At 40.5% G+C, this 18,146-nt stretch overlaps 1 protein-coding gene across 1 annotated transcript in view; it reads left to right on the top strand.

The window, feature by feature from the left end:
* The window catches only part of JAZF1 (JAZF zinc finger 1), a 199,433-nt gene that overhangs the window by 176,526 nt on the left and 4,761 nt on the right, over window positions 1-18,146 (top strand). Inside the window, exon 4 of the mRNA XM_040086692.2 lies at window positions 14,007-14,176. Coding sequence (XP_039942626.1) covers window positions 14,007-14,176 — 170 coding nt within the window. The remainder of the gene's footprint in view (window positions 1-14,006; window positions 14,177-18,146) is intronic.

Consider the following 18,146-nt stretch of genomic DNA (forward strand, 5'->3'; position numbering starts at 1 on the left):
AGCACGAATCAACCAAGCTCTGAGGAACCATCTCATTACTTGTTCAGAATTTTCTACTTGTTTAATTGCCTGTTCAGAGTCTGAAGAACTCTTATGCTATATTTTTATTAAAAATTAGATATATGGACTCACTCGTGGATAAACACTATGGGCAAATAAATAAGTCATACTTCACAAAATGAAGACCAAATTCATTTCTCCAGTGTAATGAATGTTTGAATACATTTGATATTTCAGACCTGCAATGTATGAAAAAATCTATGTTAAAATATCTTGTGGAAACTGAATTGTGGTCCCTGACAAAATTTCTTTCTGAGGTGCTTCGCTGTTGCTGGGTTTTCACATTTCTGTGTAAATGACGGAAGAGAACTTCCTTTATTGGAGCCAAAATGGTTCCATCTAATTGCAGGTTTGGGGCAATTAATTATTAATCCTGTGCACTAACTAATATTGTATGTATAATAGCCCAGCATTTAACAGTCTGAGGCACCTATTCTAACAGAGCCTGACGGGTATTCTTGTAAAAAATAATGAAAAAAAAAAAAAAAATTAATGACATTGTGCAAAACGGTTGATCAGTGTATGACTTAATTATAGTATATGTGTGTGCTTAAGTATAGTAGGAGATTTTTGACACAAGCTTTTGGCTGAGGTCATGACTAAGCAGGAATAATAAGAAAATTCTGTAGTAGTTTCCAGTTTCTACCTTAAGGAATAAAGCTATAATAAAAGGTTTCTAATAACAATGGAAAATAGTAAGTAAAAGTCCAATTATTTCCTATAGTGATTTTCTTAGAACAGGTGGGATTTGTTCCCACAGCTAAAAGATGTTTTTTCAGAGCTAGATGTCACATTCCAATTTCGGGGAGCCAGGCTGTAAACTTGTACAGATTTAGCTCTTTTGATTTAGTAATCCAAAGTGAAAAATGTTCAAGTGTTCATCACTGTGCTTGGCTAAGTGCTTCAGAAATGGATTTTCTTTTTTTTTTTCTTTCCTAGCAGTCATCAGCTGTCGGGTGACTGTCTGGCTTCCTTAGAGAGACAAGACTGTATATTAACCTGGTTACTCAGTAACTAAACCAAACCAAAAGAAATTCATTCCCAGAGCACACTGAGATTTAGGCTTGAAGGATCTGCAGAGCAGACATAATTCCCTGTCATAGGCACAGCAACAGTGTTGTCTTGTCTTGAACTAATGTGTAGCTCCAAGTCAAACAGCTTGGAATTATCTTGAAGACCAAGACATTAACTTGGTCGAACCTGCACGTTTTTTGTTCTCTAGCCGTGCAATTACCTGGCGACCTGCTCTGCACTTTGGCTGTACCCTAAAAGGAGGAAGGATGGGAGTTGGTCCACTTTGATGGCTTTGTCTCTTACAAGGGAGGCCCTGGTGTCTTTTTTTTATCACCTAGACAAAACCGGAGTCGTAAGGACTCGGAAACCGCAGCCCTGTTTGCCTTACAGAAGTGATCTGGTTTGTTTTACAGTGTGTTTGGGACCCCTCAAAGTCCACCTCTTTCAGTGCACGTGGACCAGGTGAATGAGGAGGGTTGGTTAAGGCTGCAAGGACTACAGGGCTGCAAGTTCAGTTCACAGTCCTGTAGCTTTGGGGTACAGATCCTGGAGGATTTCTGCAAGGCTGTGCAAGACAAGCTGACATGACCCATGAGTGTCTTAATTTTTCAGAGGTTTGGCATTGCCACTGATCCAGGCCTGTAAACTTATGAAGATGGAGCAAAATTAGGGAGGTTCTCCTGGAACTAATCTTTTCTGTGGTTTGCATGAAGACATACGCTATGATAACCTCCCCTGCTTAGTCCTTTGTTTAACTCCATCCTAAACTAACTTATAACTTGAGTGCAAAAAGGTCTATACTATACTCACAAAATGCTTAAAAGTGGTGCTTCTAACTATTTAAATTACTTTTAAAGTAAAAAGGACATTTTCAAGTGTCTTATTTAAAGTAAGACTAATATGGAAGTAAGACTAATATGAAAATAACCGATGGGAAAAAATGGCGCTTTGCTGTCAGGGGAAATACACATTGACGTTTTTTAATCGTGATTCCTCTCAGCTTTTTGATGCATTTTTCTGTTTTGCTTCGTTTTCCTGCTTTATGGGTGCATTTTCATATAAATTTGTTAAATTTCTGATTTGCTCTTTAACTTGGCAGTAAAAATGTGTTGAGCCCAGTTTGGGAAGATTAGCTCAATTGCCAGATTTTGTGCTTTCTAGTAGAAGAATTCTGAATCTTACTAGAGGAAAAGGCACACAAAGATTTAACACTACCTTTTATTTCATCTCATTCACTACAGGTAGCTTTACTTGTAATCTCCTGTGTGTTGTACTTCGTCTTCCCAGCCCCTTCAGAGCATTCTTGTTTGATGCAAGCATAAATTGCACCAGCAATTGTAAAGCTACTGTGCTGTAGAATTGTATTTTAATTGCACATACCTGTAATTAATTGTATGGGAATTTTCACAGTAGTCTCCCCAAGGAACAATTTAATTGAAAAGTAACCGAGTTGTCTAGACTTCAGCAACTCATAAAATCATCACTAGTTTTGGAGTTTGAGCTACAAAGCAGCAATAGAAACATGGCTTGTAGATTTAAAGTACTTCCAAGCACAGAAACTGTTTTATAATCCCCATCGTAGTAGTCTACACTGGCAAACCATTTTTAACAGGGTCAAGAATAAAAAATGTACAATAAGCTTAAAAGTCAAGATTATCTCTTTAATAATATCTCTTTAATCTGTTAATTTGTGATAGGATAAGAATTTTGTATACAAGCATACCCATCACACAAAGACCTATATTCCTCCAAATGTGTAAAAAATACAGATTTTGTAGAAAGCACATTGTGTCTGCCTTTCACAGCTTGTTGCATAACTGCTTTAACATAGGGATAGTGTGACACTCAAAAAGTTACTTCAGCAGCTCTGGGTAACAATGATGGCATTCATGTTTGTGTGTTTATACTGCTGGGGCCAATTGGTGGAAGGATTTTTTTTCATTTATTTACTATTTAGCTTTGTAAGTAATCTGCTAATTATCTTGAAAATTCCTGGCTGAAAACACAAATGTTTTTCTCCAAGTTAGAAACAGTAGTGGCCACATGGAGCTTTTAGGTATTTATTTAAGCTCTGTGTGTGTGTATGCACATACATACTTATACATATACGTATGCGTATATGTATATTACACTGTGGCATTAAATGGGATTTGTCTGTACTACTGTAGTACCTTGAGGACTGAAAAAATTGTTCCATGTCCACCAGTGCCGTGTGTCTGCACGCTGACAGCAGTGTTACGGTTTAGCAGGAAAAAAAAAAAAAAAAAAAAACCAAAAAAAAAACAAACAAAAAAAAACCACCAGACTTATTTAGGCAGCACTTCAGTGTGCTGAAGATGATGAAACTTAAGCAAATGTTTGAGTTTTCCTTGCATTATGGCCAAAGAAAATCAGAAGTAATAAAAAGCAAGGACTAAGCTACCAATTCACACTCAATGACTTATAACCCAGAGAGGTTTATTTCACAAGGGAAATGGTGTATCATGAGGCGATGTTAGCCAGTAGAAGATCCTCAAAATTATGTAACATTTTAGGAAAAACACAGTCTTTGTAGCTTTTGTGTATTTCCAAGTGAACTAAAAGCCATTTAACATTTTCTGACCCCTAAAACCACAAGATCCTTTTGTCTTTTTAATGCTTGTGGCCTGGCAGGTGGAAGACACCACCCTAATTCTTGCTGAAGATGAGGGCTGGTGCTTTGTCCTTGCTAGCACAGGCTCCCTCTTGCAAGGTTTTTCCATATATAGTCAGACAGTGCCATTCACAACAGCTTCTGAGCACTTACGCCTCTAATGTCGAAGGATACAAGAAGCCAAGGAGCAATGGAAAATAGCAATCTGAAAAGTACTTTGATTTCAGCCCAGTGATATGTCACCTAAAACAACTCTCACCTGCTAAGAGACATTTTGTAGACCTGATTCGAGCAATGATAGCCTCAAAGAAAGGTTTGTGACAGTGTAACAGGCACAGTGCACATTTTATTTTATCAGAATCTTCGTCTTTAAAAATGAGAAAGGAGACATGATTCCACACTAAATGTGTTCTTATGCTTGGGTTAATTTCTTTCTGAGAAACACAAAGTAGGATTAATAAAAAACATAACAGATCTTTCCTGTAGATTTTTTGTGTAGTTAAAATGACAAAAGCCTTGATTCTTGCTCAGTAGTTGATAGCCATGTTAGCCCTTACTGGTAATTCTGAGTCTTAGGAATAGCTCTCAAATCATGCTGATGGTGTTTCTTACATCTAGATGGTCAGAGCTTCAAAAACAGGCAGGGACAAGTGGTCAGTGTATGACCACCATGCAGATTAAATCCTCCCGACCCTTCACAGAATCACAGAATAATAATGAGGTTGGAAGAGACCTCTAAGATCATCAAGTCCAACCTATGCCTTAACACCTCAACTAGACTATAGCACTAAGTGCCATTTCCAGTCTTTTTTTAAACACATCCAGAGACGGTGACTCCACCACCTCCCTGGGAAGACAATTCCAGTGCTTTATTATTCTTTCAGTGAAAATTTTTTTCCTAATATCTAACCTGTACCTTCCCTGACGTAGCTTGAGACTGTGTCCCCTTGTTCTGTCAGTTGCTGCCCGGTGGAAGAGACCGACCCCCACCTGTCTACAACCTCCCTTCAAGAAGTTGTAGAGAGTAATAAGGTCACCTCTAAGCCTCCTCTTCTCCAGACTAAACAACCCCAGCTCCTTCAGTGCACTGAAGTGGGGAATCTGCCATCGCCTCCCTTGTTGCTGGTCAGGGGTTTGTAGCCAGCCCTCTTGGGCATCATAAACGTGACATTTCCTTGGCCCAGAAAGCCCTGAGTTGTCCTGCGCCTCTGCAGCACCTGTCCTCCGTGCGCTGCGCCGGGGCTGACGTGCGTGCTGCAGCCCATTCACACGGGAGGGCCTGAGGAGGCCCGGGAGCACCTTGGAAACCCCTGCCTAGGCAGGTGCTGCTGAAGCAGCAGCTCTCCTTGTGTAGTGCGGGCTGCAGCTGCGCAGCGATCGCGGTGCCGGGGGGGAGGCGTCGCAGTGGCGGCGAGCAGCCGTGCAGGATTTGCGCGCTGGCGCAGGCAAAGGCACGGCAGTCGGGGTGCGGAGGGCCCTGTGTGCGTTAGCAGTTTTACGACCTGCGTTGGAAGGGGCTGGATAGCTTTTGAACAGCTGTAAAGCGTGTATAAAACATGTCTCAAATGCATTTTCATAGCTTCATAAAGTGTAGTTCATTTCTGTAGGTACTTTTTATTGTAATCCTTTATCTTCGACATGGAACTGTTTCCTGGTACCGTTTCTATTTTTTTTCTTCTCTCTTCTTATAAAATGGGGTAAAGAAGAGAAAAGAAAAACTGCTCTTTTGTTATATGCATCAGGAGAGTCCTTAAGTACAGTAATAGTGCCCTGAACTTGTATTTTTGTATTTCTGACTTTGGAATGCAGGCCTAACAACTAAAAAGCCAAAATAACATTAATTATGACTGTTCTTCGCTGTGGTTTTTGGAGTATAAGTTTGGAACAGATGTTTGAGGGGAGAGAAGGGAGGGGAGGAAGGATGGATTGTTTCTTTTTCTCAGCCCCAACTGGTTTTAATTCTTTTTTGAACATTTTGAGAATATCTTTAAACATTTGCCAGAGTTCAATTAACATCCTGTGACTAAAGGTGGAAAATGTCCTACTTTGTTTTTCTTCAAATATATACCTGCTCTTGTTTCTCATGCCAAAGCCAGAAAAAGAAAGGAGTCCAGCTGGCATAGGTTTTATTACTGTTACATTACTTTGCAGGTTAAGCCTCAAATTGGGAGGGGTCTGTTGGGCTGATTTATTTATTTACCTTTTTATTTTCATGATTTTTAAAAAGTGCCATGTAAAACACTGCCATTTAATTACAGGAAGGTTATGTTCTTTTTCGGTGAGTGTTTAACAGCTTATTCATGTTTACATGAAGTTGCAGAAATCTAGTTTTAAAATATATTTAAAGTAGAGATTGTGTTCTTGGGTTTATCGTGTTTTTCCTGTAGCATGTATAAACACAACACTGTACATTATTGAAAGCCCTTTTTTGTGGAAAACAGGACTGGGGGGGAAAAGTTTGTATAAGAATGCAAAGTAACTTCCCGAGACTATTGGCGCAGTGTGACCATAAAACCTCAACAGCACATTGTGCAGTGACATTATAACAATTTGCTTTAGCACCTCTGCAGTGTTCTCAGAAAGCCCTGCTCTACAAAACACATGCCGTGGTATCAGTTGACTGTTTTTTTCCAGAATCAGTTCTTTACATGCACGTTTTTGTGATTAGTTGCTGTTCCACAAGTAATTGGAAGTGTGGGGGTTTTTTATTTATCTTATTACATGTATGCTTTATTTGCATTTATACATTCAATAAGTTGTAACATAACTGCTTATATAGGTGTGCAACTGGATTTATAAACTTTGGATTTGGATTTACAGTGCTGTAGTTTTAAAGACTGTTCTTTGCTATACCAGTATCAAGATACAGATATATCAAGAAAGAAAATGGCACACAGTTGTTCCTAAGGCCGGATAGAATCCAGCTGCTCCACCAATCCCGTATTGGCCCTGGAGGATTTTTTTTTTTTAACCTGAGTGTGTTAGTTCTGTTTCTCTAGTAGCCCAAAATGGAGAGCATATCTCATGTGTAAACAGTTCTCCATTTTGCTGAAAAGAATTGTTTACACTTGAGATCTGAAGTGAAAAGTGAAAAAGAATATATAGCACTAATGTCATACTAATAGCACTTTAAATATAAAACTTTGTTTATTTTGTACCTTTATCATTTTAGCTTAACCTTCAACATTTTATGGTGAATTCCATAGAGGGTAGCTCAGCCAAAATCATTCTATTCAAAGTACAATGTATTCAGATTTACATTATACCTGTAGAAGTGTTTGCATGCTTTCCAAAGTGAATCCAAATCTTGTAACGGGATACATCTTCAGTCACTTAAAATGCAGCATGAGCTTACACTGAGAGCACTGAAATTAAAACTGCAGTTGGTGTGAAATGTTGGAATTAACCTATCTACCATGTCATTTAAAACACCAGGGTGCTGGATGTTTAATTATGTGTGGGTTCATCCTTGTTTGAAGTACCACCCTCCGAAATAGCTGCGGGAAGGATCTTTTCAGACTGTCTCTGTGATTCCACAAGTTACAGCTGCCATTGCCTGGGAGAGAGGGGAGAGGATGTCCAGAAACACCTATCTATAACCTTAGATGCTTAAATGTTCCCTCCTTTGGTGTAGCAGCGGAGGTCTCAAAGTCTTGTCTGAAAGCTAGTCTTCGGATGATGCAAACACAGAAAAGTTTTTTTTGTGGGGGCGGGGGGAGAGGGGTTTGCCTAATTTATTTTCTCTAGTGCTTTGTGCCTAAAAATAATGATAAAAAAACATACTGTTCTTTGTATTTAAATCCATGTTCACATCATTACATGAGGTACATTTTTGAAATTCTCTCGGTGCTTATTCGTTAGCTGAGCCTTGCTTCAGCCAGAGACAATAGAAAATTAGTTCTTCTGGGCAGTAATACATCCTAACAGCTCATTATTTAGTGCTTGATACTTGATCTGAGCTAGGAGAGGACTGGAAAAGAGAAAAGGAGGGGTGGTTTCTCCAGAAGACATTGTTCTGGCCAAATCCTGCTCTGACTGGTGTCATGGGAAAGAGGAGGATGCTGGCAGCGGCAGCCACAGCCCGCAGAGCCCGCGGGATGCACTGTGCAGTGCTGGCGGTGGCCAGTGGGACAACCCTGAGCCCCCGCCCCGCTTGGCACAGGGCCAAGGCAGGAGTCAGTCGTGATTGCTATTTTGATGGCTCCGTTGTGATCATGGAGAGGAATGGAGTCCTCTGCCAGCCCTGTCCATAACCGTCTCAGTCAGCTCCCACCAGTGAGAGCAAAGTTTCAAGCATGCGGTTGGCTTTGAGAACTGAATTGCTCCTCCTCGCCGAGAAATGAGGATCAGGAATCCTTACTGGGAGAAGAGCGAAAACTCAACTGCGTGTGTTTATACTCACGTGCAGGAGAAAGGCTCCAGCCTGCACTGAGGTGAACCTAGTGCTTGTTGTATTTCGGTGCTTAATCCAAGCCCTGGAATGGTACTTGCTATCTAAAATGCCATTGTCTGTAGCACTGCACCGTGCTCTGTTAAACCTCTCCGGGTTTTCTTCTGTTGTGTCTACATCGTCTTCAGCTGTGGACGTGAATGGTAAAAGTATCTTTGAAAACATGAGAAATTATTCTGAACAGACTTTTTACAGAGGCTGAAAACAGCTTCCTGTCCTCTGGGTCCCCTTTCTCCACCCACCAAAACAAGCAAGCAAGCAAAGACTCTGAGTGTGTCTGGATGATCCAGTGTCTGACATTTGTTGCTGGAATTTGCAGAGCCAGTACACTGTGCTCCCTGTGCAGGCTTTCAGCTGAGAGAGTCCTGCTACAGCTTCTAGACTAAAGACTTGCATGGCTGCTGTTACTTGACTGTTTTGTATTTAATTTTCCTGATCATTTATTTCCTGTTCTTTATATGAAGGAAGACTATTTCATTTTGAATGACTTGATGTGTTTGTAAATCAGCAATGAGTATCAGCTGTAGGAACATTGTTCCTGCTGTGTGCATCCTTGGGCACAGAGGGAAGAAGTCTGACAAATTCATAAATGTGCTTTAGTGTTAACCTGAAATTCACATAATATTAATAATTCACTTTCTTTATCAAGGAAATGTCGCAGTATATGGGAATGCAAAGTTCTTAACGTAAGAAGTGCTCTCATAAAACTGTTTCTATGAAATATAAACTGCAAGTCCCGCACGGGGCTTCACAAGTGTGAAGCTGAATTTTTATGAGAAATCCTTGGAATTACCATGAACTTTCAGTGACACTAGCAATGTTGGTTCCCACTGCAGTAAGCTATTTGCTCATAGTTATTCATTGTATACTTAAATGTATGCTTTCTGGTCACAAAAATAATTGGCAAGGATGTTTTGGGTTTGTTTTTCTTCATGGGAGGAGAAAGGAAGAACTCATAATGTTCTTGATCAGAGGTCAAGATAGATCCTACTCATTAAAATGGCACACACAGCTTGTGCTGGTTTTAATCAGCTTTGTCTTTTTTTTTATTTAAAGGCACAGTGGAGAAGTCTTTAGATTTGAAAAGCGATGTAACAACAAATGCTGTGCACCTGCTAGAACCAAGATCGATTTAAAGTTCAGGGGAAAATCCTCTGTAATTCTCACCATGGAATGAATTCACTCATGCAAAAGGCAGAATTTATCTTGGCTACAGTGATGTGAATACAGAATAAAGCCCAGAAATATAAAAGATAAGGCCCCAGATTTTCAGCAGCGTAGCTGGGATGTTGTCTGTTACAGAATGTGAAATGAATTAGCTCCCTGCAAACCATTTCTGAACTCTTTAAATTACTGACTTCGTCTACTGGAAAATGAAAAAGTAGTAGAAGGACATTGAAGAGCTGAGATCTTTGCTGTAGGCTTAAGTGACATTCGCACTGATTTTGATAGGGAAATTGACTGGCAGCAAAGGTGTAGACAGAGTCTTTACTGTCAGCTTTTCTTTTTGTCAAACTACAAAGGCTTCTTAACCTCCAGGCAGTAATCATAATCCCTTTTGGTGCATGTCTTTACTTTTGGCTGGGACACAGACAGCTTTCTAATTTGTGATGGGTTGTTTAAATGCAGTGTGAAAATTACAAGAGAAATAACTTGCTGGAACTCTTTGTGACCCAGTATGTTTTGTGGCTTCTCATAGCAGGTAATTTTAGGTGATATCTGGCTCCAGTATGGCATACTGTGTGAGTTGAGCCTAGTGGAATCCACCTCCCCTTTAAGGAGTAGTGGCATTGTCTCAGCATGGAAAATTGCAGGGGGGAAAAAAAAAAGCTGAACTAGCATTCTTTCTTGCCTTTGTTTCGTTTCATTTTTTGATCTGCTGGGGGCAGCACAGATGAAGTGAGTCTTTTGGCAAGGCCACTGGATTGGGGAGTGGGGAAATGGCTTTGTGGGCCAGGACTGAGGGAATATTGCATGCAAGGGCGGGTGCAGTATTAAGAAGATGTTACTGAGTTATTTGGATAATAAAGCAGTGGTTTAGGTTAGGCCAAGGTACAACTGTGTAGGGTCTCCGAATGAAAGCCAGATGATGAAATTGGATATTATGTTAAAGAGCAATGAGCTAGCAAGAAGCCTCAGAAAAAGCACTGCCAGAGGAGAGAGGAGGAGAAAAGGATTTTTGCTCTGGTAGAACTAGTATTTAGTTATGGTAATAATATTGTATATTTGTACGGTGCCTTGCTGAAAGTGCGTGTTTCTCTATCAACCAGATACTTAGATGCTGTGTCTTAGAGAACTGTGTGTTTCCAAGTTTTGGGGGAGGTTTTTTCGCTATTCAGACTTCTGAAGCCTAGTTGGGATATTTTTCAGTGGAGGGAACATTCATTCAGCTTTCCAAGCGCGAAGAGGAAGGGTAAAGCCATTGGCACACATGCTATAGGAATGGCTCAGCTCAGTGCCCAGAGGGCAACGTTCCCCAGCAGAGCATCCTGTTTTCCATGAGCTTGGCAGTGTCCAAGTGCTCAGTGAGGCAGCTCTCTGGGACCTCTCTGAAGAGTTACTGCAAACACTGCCCAAGTCATGCAGTTGTTACGCCCTGGAGCAGGCCATAGGTTAAGATGCAAAGGCGCTTAATTTTTTTTTTTTTTTTCCTTTATTAAAGTAAATATTTACAGATATAATTGTGGAACACTAACCAAGTTTTTTTTTTAAAAAAAAAGCAAGCAAATAACTAACTCTATCTTGATCAAATTGCGCTGCCGTGCGCTTCCCCTCGGCGCGCTGCTGTTCCCCGGGAATGCTGCCCGAGAGCCGGGGCAGCGCCGGCTCGGGTTGCAGTTTGTACACCTGACATGGAGCCCAGCGCCTCCTGCTCCGCCTGGGAACGGCCTCGCAAAGCCACCGTGCTCAGCCCTGCACCACTTAATTAAAATACCTCATCCAGGGGCTGTTTATAATGGCAGCGCCAACCTGTGCGTCGTGCTTTTTGTTTTTCCTCTTGTTTTATTTCCCCCCTCTCTGATGTGTTGCACGCAGTCAGTGAGGCACCGCATGGGTTGCTGCTCTCAGACACTGACAGCTGAGGAAATTAAATTCTGAGGCAGAATCGGTTAAAAGCATGACTAAATCAGTGTTGTTTTTCTACAACAACTGAAACAACATAATTATTTTAAGGTTGGATTTTTATTGCTAATGAATTTTTTTTTAAGGCAATAAATTGTTTTTGCATTTTTCCCTCTACCAAGATCCTTTTAAGTACATTTTGGTATTTCTAATTTTTATTTTTTTGGGAAGAGAGTTAAAGCAGCTGAGTTCAGTAGGACGCTGTTAGATAAAAGCAGTGATAGAGTGCAGTTCCAGCTTCATGTGAAGTCATACGGCACCATTAGCATTACTGTTTTGTGCAAGAAGAAATACATACTTATATGGTCATTCATATGAAAAAAGCTCATTGTATTTGTAAAATCTGTAGTGACATTGGAATTTAAAAGTTTAAGATAATGGAGCATTTGCTTAGACTGTTTAAAGAACTGTTTTGAGTGTACTAGACAAATCTTGCTTTTTTGTTCGGGTAAGCCAGTGAAAAGAAAACCGTAAGGATGGTGTGGTCTCATAGATGCTTACACACACAGTTTAGTCTCTTCTGTCTCTCTGTCACTGAGTCTACTATTGACTGAAGTTCAGGCAAACCTTTTTACAGAATTGGATCTTACTTTACAAAACTACTAGAAAAATTAAAAGGGCACCTCTTAATGCCTTTAGGAAAACCTAAGGAAATGCTTAATAATACTGACTGCAGCTTCTCCCCGCTGGTCTGTGCGTCTCATATATTTTAGGCATCATATTGCATATTAAGTTTTAAAGAGCACTATTTGTTGCTTTATGAAAGCATATTCCTTATGATGAGTAAAAGGAGTGGTGTCCCTAAGAGATGCTGCACAGTTTCAAGTGATGTTTTCTTCAGGAGGAAAAAATCCTATTTGAGCGGAAATCGTCCGCTCTTAAGGGGGCTCATAAGGGGGGGTGATTATAAAGGAAGAAATTGTTGGTATCAGTGTTTAGAACTGTATGTTTTGTCATCCTAGGAGTGCATATGTATATTTACAATAGGGTTTTCTGTTTCATTTGCTTTTAAAAAACCCCACTGAGCTAAAAGGTTTGAAAGGAACAGCTTGAGGAATTTTTTCCATCAAGATACAATCAAGGGCAGGAAATCGTAGAAGCAGAGTTGTGGTTTTGCCTCCATTTTTTTATTAGTTAATTAAACTATAACAACTCTTAACTTCATTTTAGGTTAACTGTTCCTAGAGTTCAGAAATATTTTAAGAGGTCAATAATGCTTTCTTTGGCTCTGGCTCATTCGGAGTGGGATGAGGAGCTGCAGTCAGCAGGGCAGAGTTTTCCAGATGTGCTGCAGGGCCTGTGCGTGCGCTCATGTCGACGCTTGTGGCTGGTGGGAAACCATCCCTCTTTCCTCATCTGCACACCATCCTGGACAGATGGGAGCCACAGGAAAGAAACGTGGACAGCCTGACATCTGTCCTGACCATAGCTCAGGAGCCCGGGCTGCTGGCAGCTACCAGTTGCCACGTGTTGTTACTCGGTGCTGAGTCTGACTGGGAACGCTGGGGAAGGGGGAGTCCAAAGAGGCGGTAAGTGTGGAGTTTCAGCAGAAGCAGAAACACCCCTAAAAACCCCATTGTAGTTTGCAGTATGGGTTTTCCCTGTGAATTCTGAATGCTTTAAAGTGCCATGAGGCATCTGTCTGCATTTTCTCCTTGGCGGGTAGAGCTGCTCAGAGCCGTGCACTGAAAGGGCACATGAGGGAAGCGCCGTGCAAGTGTCACATAACTGTCTTTAATAGCAAGAGCTATTCCAGCACTTGGTGCCAAAGTGTCTTTCAGCAGAAAGGATAAAATTTAGCAGAGCTGGGAAAGGGAAAGAAGAAAGGGGAGGGGAAACACAGCACCACCTCCTGCTGACACCACAGAAGTTTCCCTCAGCTTTCCCTCTCTCTCCCTCTGTGCATATATTTTCTTTTTAATCAGCTGCGGCTCTTCCCTCCCCTGCTTTTCTTTTTTCAACTGTATTTTTACAGTTGGAATTCTGCTTTTCTAATTTCTCTTGTTTCACATTTAACTTCTTCAGAGGAATTCATTAATAGTTATTGCAATTAAAAATAATAAATAAGCTCAGCACCAGCTGCTCAGATGGCTGTCTTAGCGTATCTGGAACATAATGCGGTCTGTTCAGGGCAGCCACACAATGCAATTTATACCCACACCTGAGGGAATGAATTTCACAACTATAATTGCTACAATATAATTCTTATTAATGTTGTGCTATAATTCCTATTAATTCCAAAGGGCCAGTAAATGCATTAGGACTTGTCAACATATTATTTTACACTGTTTATGATCTGTAGAATTACACTCTTCAGTATTGTATTGCATAAAGAAATGCCTTAAAATTAGCTTTAATTGGAGGAGGGGAGGGAGCACATTTTCTGTTAGGGCACTGGGAAAGACGGAAGGATCCTGGTGTTTGAGAAGCAATGAAACTGCATTTTAAAATCAGTCCTTTGAACTTTCTGTGCCATGCAGTTAACAGTTTATGAAGATATATTAATAGTGTCTGTCCTGGTTATTAGAAAAAGAATCGCTGGTGTCTTTTTGAAGGAATAAATAACTACAAGAAAGATAGGGTTATAAAATTTAAAAAAACTGTCTTCCAGAAAAGACAAAAGTGGGGAAATTACAAGTCATTGTAGCTGATGTAATAAATGCAGAATGGGTTATCTTACTGTGCTCTTATTTATTCTTGTTTTATCTCACTGCCCTGCTTTTCTAGGTAGTGAATATGATGAAGAGGAAGTAGACTATGAAGAATCAGACAGTGATGAGTCCTGGACTACAGAAAGTGCTATCAGCTCTGAAGCTATCCTTAGTTCAATGTGCATGAATGGAGGGGATGAGAAACCTTTTGCCTGTCCTGTTCCTGGATGTAAAAAAAGATATAAGGTAAGTAATAGTGCAGGCCTACCTCATTTCCTGCTGGTGTAGGTGGTGGGGGAAGCCCCAAAATTCAGTTTGCACTCTTTTCATTTAATAGACTTTTCACAATTATTTTTGTGATAGTTTAGCAGAATATTTTATTCACTAGTTTTCTCTCAAGCACAGCCAAGTTTATCAGTTTTACAAGGGATGTCTGTCTGTCAAGAGAGATTACATATAGCAACTCTTTTGCTTTACACATTTTAACGACCTTTGTGTTATTGAGACAAATTACTGCTGATTGCAGGAGGTACTACAAGCAAAATAATCTCTTGGGTCCTTTTCAGAAACATGAAATAAAAAGCTTCTGTCCATCTGTGCCAGAAAAAGTTCCTTCTGCTTAACTACTAGAGATCCTGCCTCCTCTTTAGTGAGACAGTGCCCAGGGTGCACTTTCTGTTAAAGATGATGTGTGGAATGTAGCGGTTAACATCGTGCAAGTCAGAATTCACCTTGGGAAGGCAGAGTCTTGCAGAAATTTTGACATCATTCTGTCCTGGGTGTGAGTTCCCAAGACACATCTGCACAGCCGTCAGTGACCACACATGCAGGGCTTGCATCCCTCCATGTGACACCCTGGGAAACAATTCCCTGATGCCCCACACCACCCTGTTCTTTAACTGCTCTGCATCATGAGAAATGTTTTGTCTTTTTATGTCAGTGAAGCATTTCTAAACTGGAACCTTGAGCTGGTCAATGTAGAACATGCCAGGATGTTACAGGAGTGTTGCTTCACATGCATCGCTGCAGAGACAGATGAAATTGTGTTGAACATCTTGCACTTCAGTATGGCATTCACTAATCACTGACATTTGGGAACAGAGGTAGTATGTTGGCAACACTTCCTCTGAGTTGTTTCTAAAATTTTTGCATGAACTACTGGAAAATCCAACCACTGACCCTACACCCTAGAAAAACCATGGTGGCTGGGTTGGTTGTATTTTATGGCTTGTCCTTTAGATAACTGATAAGTAGAGACTTAGAAGAGAGCAGAAATGTGAAACAGAAAAAGAGGAAGGTCAATAGCAGTTGAGATAAAACAGTTGTGGCCAGAGTGGAGAACCTGTGTATGAAACCGTGTAGTGGATGAAAGCCTGTTTCAGTGATGCTACAGCAGCAAAACACAAGACTCAGGTTCCTGTACAGACCACTTATCCCTGACAGCACTATTTCATAAAACATAGACAAGAAAGCAGTGTGCTCCTGTTTTAGGGACATAAAAGTGTTTTTGCTGAGATTATCCTGAACTATATGTAGTGTTTATTCTCCGGTTACAGGAAAAACTGAACACCATCTCCAGGGCCAGGGCAGAGGGAAAGATGGTTTTGGACTACTTGCAAGTTTTACTTTGCAGATAAACTCACATTATTGAAGATCAATACTTTCCTTGCGTGTGGTAGGAGCTGTGCCAGACAGGGTATGGTATAAAAAGCTAAATCCCTAGCTCAGGAAGCAAACAAGCCATGGTGATTGTTAGAAGTCGTGTGCCCAGAGGGCATCTATGCATTGCAGAAAACATTCACTTAATGGCAAAGTCTGGAAGGAGAACCCTGTAATTTGCTATATCCTGTCTGTTCTCTGTTTGACTGCCAGCCCTCTGTCTTTTTATTGCCCAAATGAGCAAGCTGTTTGTGCCTGCTTCTGCTATCTCACTAACTTCATCTCAAACGCATGAGGACTGTCTATAAGGGATATCTTGTACACCATTAATGGTAGAGTAGCCGGGTGGGGGCTTTTAATTAATGACCCTTAGAGGGGCTGACAGGGAACAGCAGCAAATAAAAAGTACCTCATGCTCCTAAGAGACTCACCTCTGTTTAGTCCTGATAGAAAAGCACATTTCCTTAAACTCTGCCTCACCTCATTTCTCTTTTCTGTTTCCTCCCTTTTATATTTTCTGCCTATTTTTTTTTTTCTTTTTGCATTTTTATCTTTGTTTCCTTCCTTTTAGCTTTGTGTCAGCTGTGTTTCTTGTTTCCTCTTTATCTTCCTTCTGCTTAACCCACTTGTCTGACAAATTATTTGCGGAGTCTGGGTAGGGAGTCCTATGATCAAAGCACTGGGATTTTCTGGTGGGTACTGGATAATCACAGTCAGGACTGTAAAACAATTATAGCACTCCAAACAGGAACACAGACATGCACATACAGTAATTGCCAGGCTCACTTTACGGCTGAGAAAGGATGCATTCCTTTAGGGAGCAAGGAGGAAAGGAAGATATACACAGTTTTCTTTTGTCTGGCCTTAGTTGACGTAAGTTTGAGAAGTAGAATGGTATTTTTAGAGATTTTATTTGTATTACAGTACTGCTTAAAGGACCCAGTAGGGATGGGGCACATTTTGCAAACAATGTTCAAGGATAAGAGATGGCCTCTGCACTGAAAAGTCATTATGGAAAGGTAAATAAGACAAGAATGAGTACAACAAATACTCCAAAGGAACGGGCTGGGGCGGACAATGGAAACTGTAAGGAGAACATGTTTATACACAAGCCCAGATGTGTATCAGAAGCCCCTGCTGGCCTCCTGCCCAGCTGCTGTCTCCTGGCACTTTCCCATAGGCAGTGCAAATAGTCATAAACATTTCGTTGTTCTTCAGGAACTTTATTTTTAAAAATTGTTTACTTGTAACATGTATTGGTACTCTATATAGTATGGCAGAGATTTTCTTGAGAAGCCAGAGATCCTGGGAGAAATATTTTTCTTTAAATTACATGTGGGAGAGTCAGAAACATCTGTATAAACCTGGAGTACACAGACTTCTAGATGCTTTAAACATAAGTCTTCGAACTAATGTCTGAAGCTTGTTTTCTTCTCTAATTATGCTTATTGAGGTAGAGAAAAAGTTACAACTGCTTTATAGTTTTCCATTAATGGATATTTTTTCTTTCTGTGATTCATCTTTAATGCCTGAAATTTGATTTTTAGAAGGTCATCTGTGTGATTCCAAGGAACCTAAAGGTATAATCCTTGTTTCTGTGGAGTTCACCAGACTTTCGATTCACATCCTAATTTAGATGCCCTGTCCAGAAGTGTATGGATATTGAGTAGATAATGTGCTTTGCAAAATACCGCCTTGTAGGAGCTAAAATGGGAATTTATTAAGGTGTTGATTAGTCTTCCTTTTATTCAATACCCCTGAGTGGTCTCTAGCTCTGGAGAAGGATTTTGAAAATGTGTTTGAGATGTAGATAAACTTACTCAGGCAATATCCAAAGAGCAAATGAAGTTTGAGACATAGTAGATACAACAAACCCCACAAATAATGCATACATGCTTGTATAGAGAAAACCCTAGAGTATTTGTCCTAAATTTTCTAGTTTGTGCAAAATTAGTAATAAAAAGAATAATAGATTTCAGTGCATACAGAATGTAGCATGTATCCATGATTTTTCTTTGGCCTTGGGCAAGAGGAGAAGTGGTACCTTCCAAGGCTGCTGAGTCACTGGGCTTGTCTGTCTGGCAGGTGAAAGGATGAGGGTCCTGCCACGTGGCACAAACCCCCAGGAAGTCTGACCTAACGAGTGGTGAAACTCAGCAGAGCTTAGGGAAGGATAATATTAAAGTGAGAGGGAAACAAGGGAATTTACTTGAAAGAAAGGAGCAAGCCAGAGCTTGCAATTTAAACAGAGGAACTGGACCCACAGAGAAAACCGGGATGAAGAGCCAAGAGTACAAAAACATGTATGAATGTCCAAGGCTGAAACAAGAAATCTCTCAAATCGTCCTTTTGAGATGTTTTTTTCTTATTTGAAGTGGGGCTGGCAAGTTCTCTGCAGTGTTGTACCTTTGTGAGTCCTGCCGTGCAAAAGGGGCCCTGCCCAACATGAGCTTTTGTGTCCTTGCAAACCAGGTAGTGCCAGTCTAAACTTCTCTATCACCTCCTGATCTGGTCCCAGGTTAATAATTGTTTCCTCCTGTTGAAGATTTTTAGAGTG

Source organism: Hirundo rustica, chromosome 1, assembly GCF_015227805.2.
Source record: "Hirundo rustica isolate bHirRus1 chromosome 1, bHirRus1.pri.v3, whole genome shotgun sequence".
Classification (NCBI taxonomy): domain Eukaryota; kingdom Metazoa; phylum Chordata; class Aves; order Passeriformes; family Hirundinidae; genus Hirundo; species Hirundo rustica.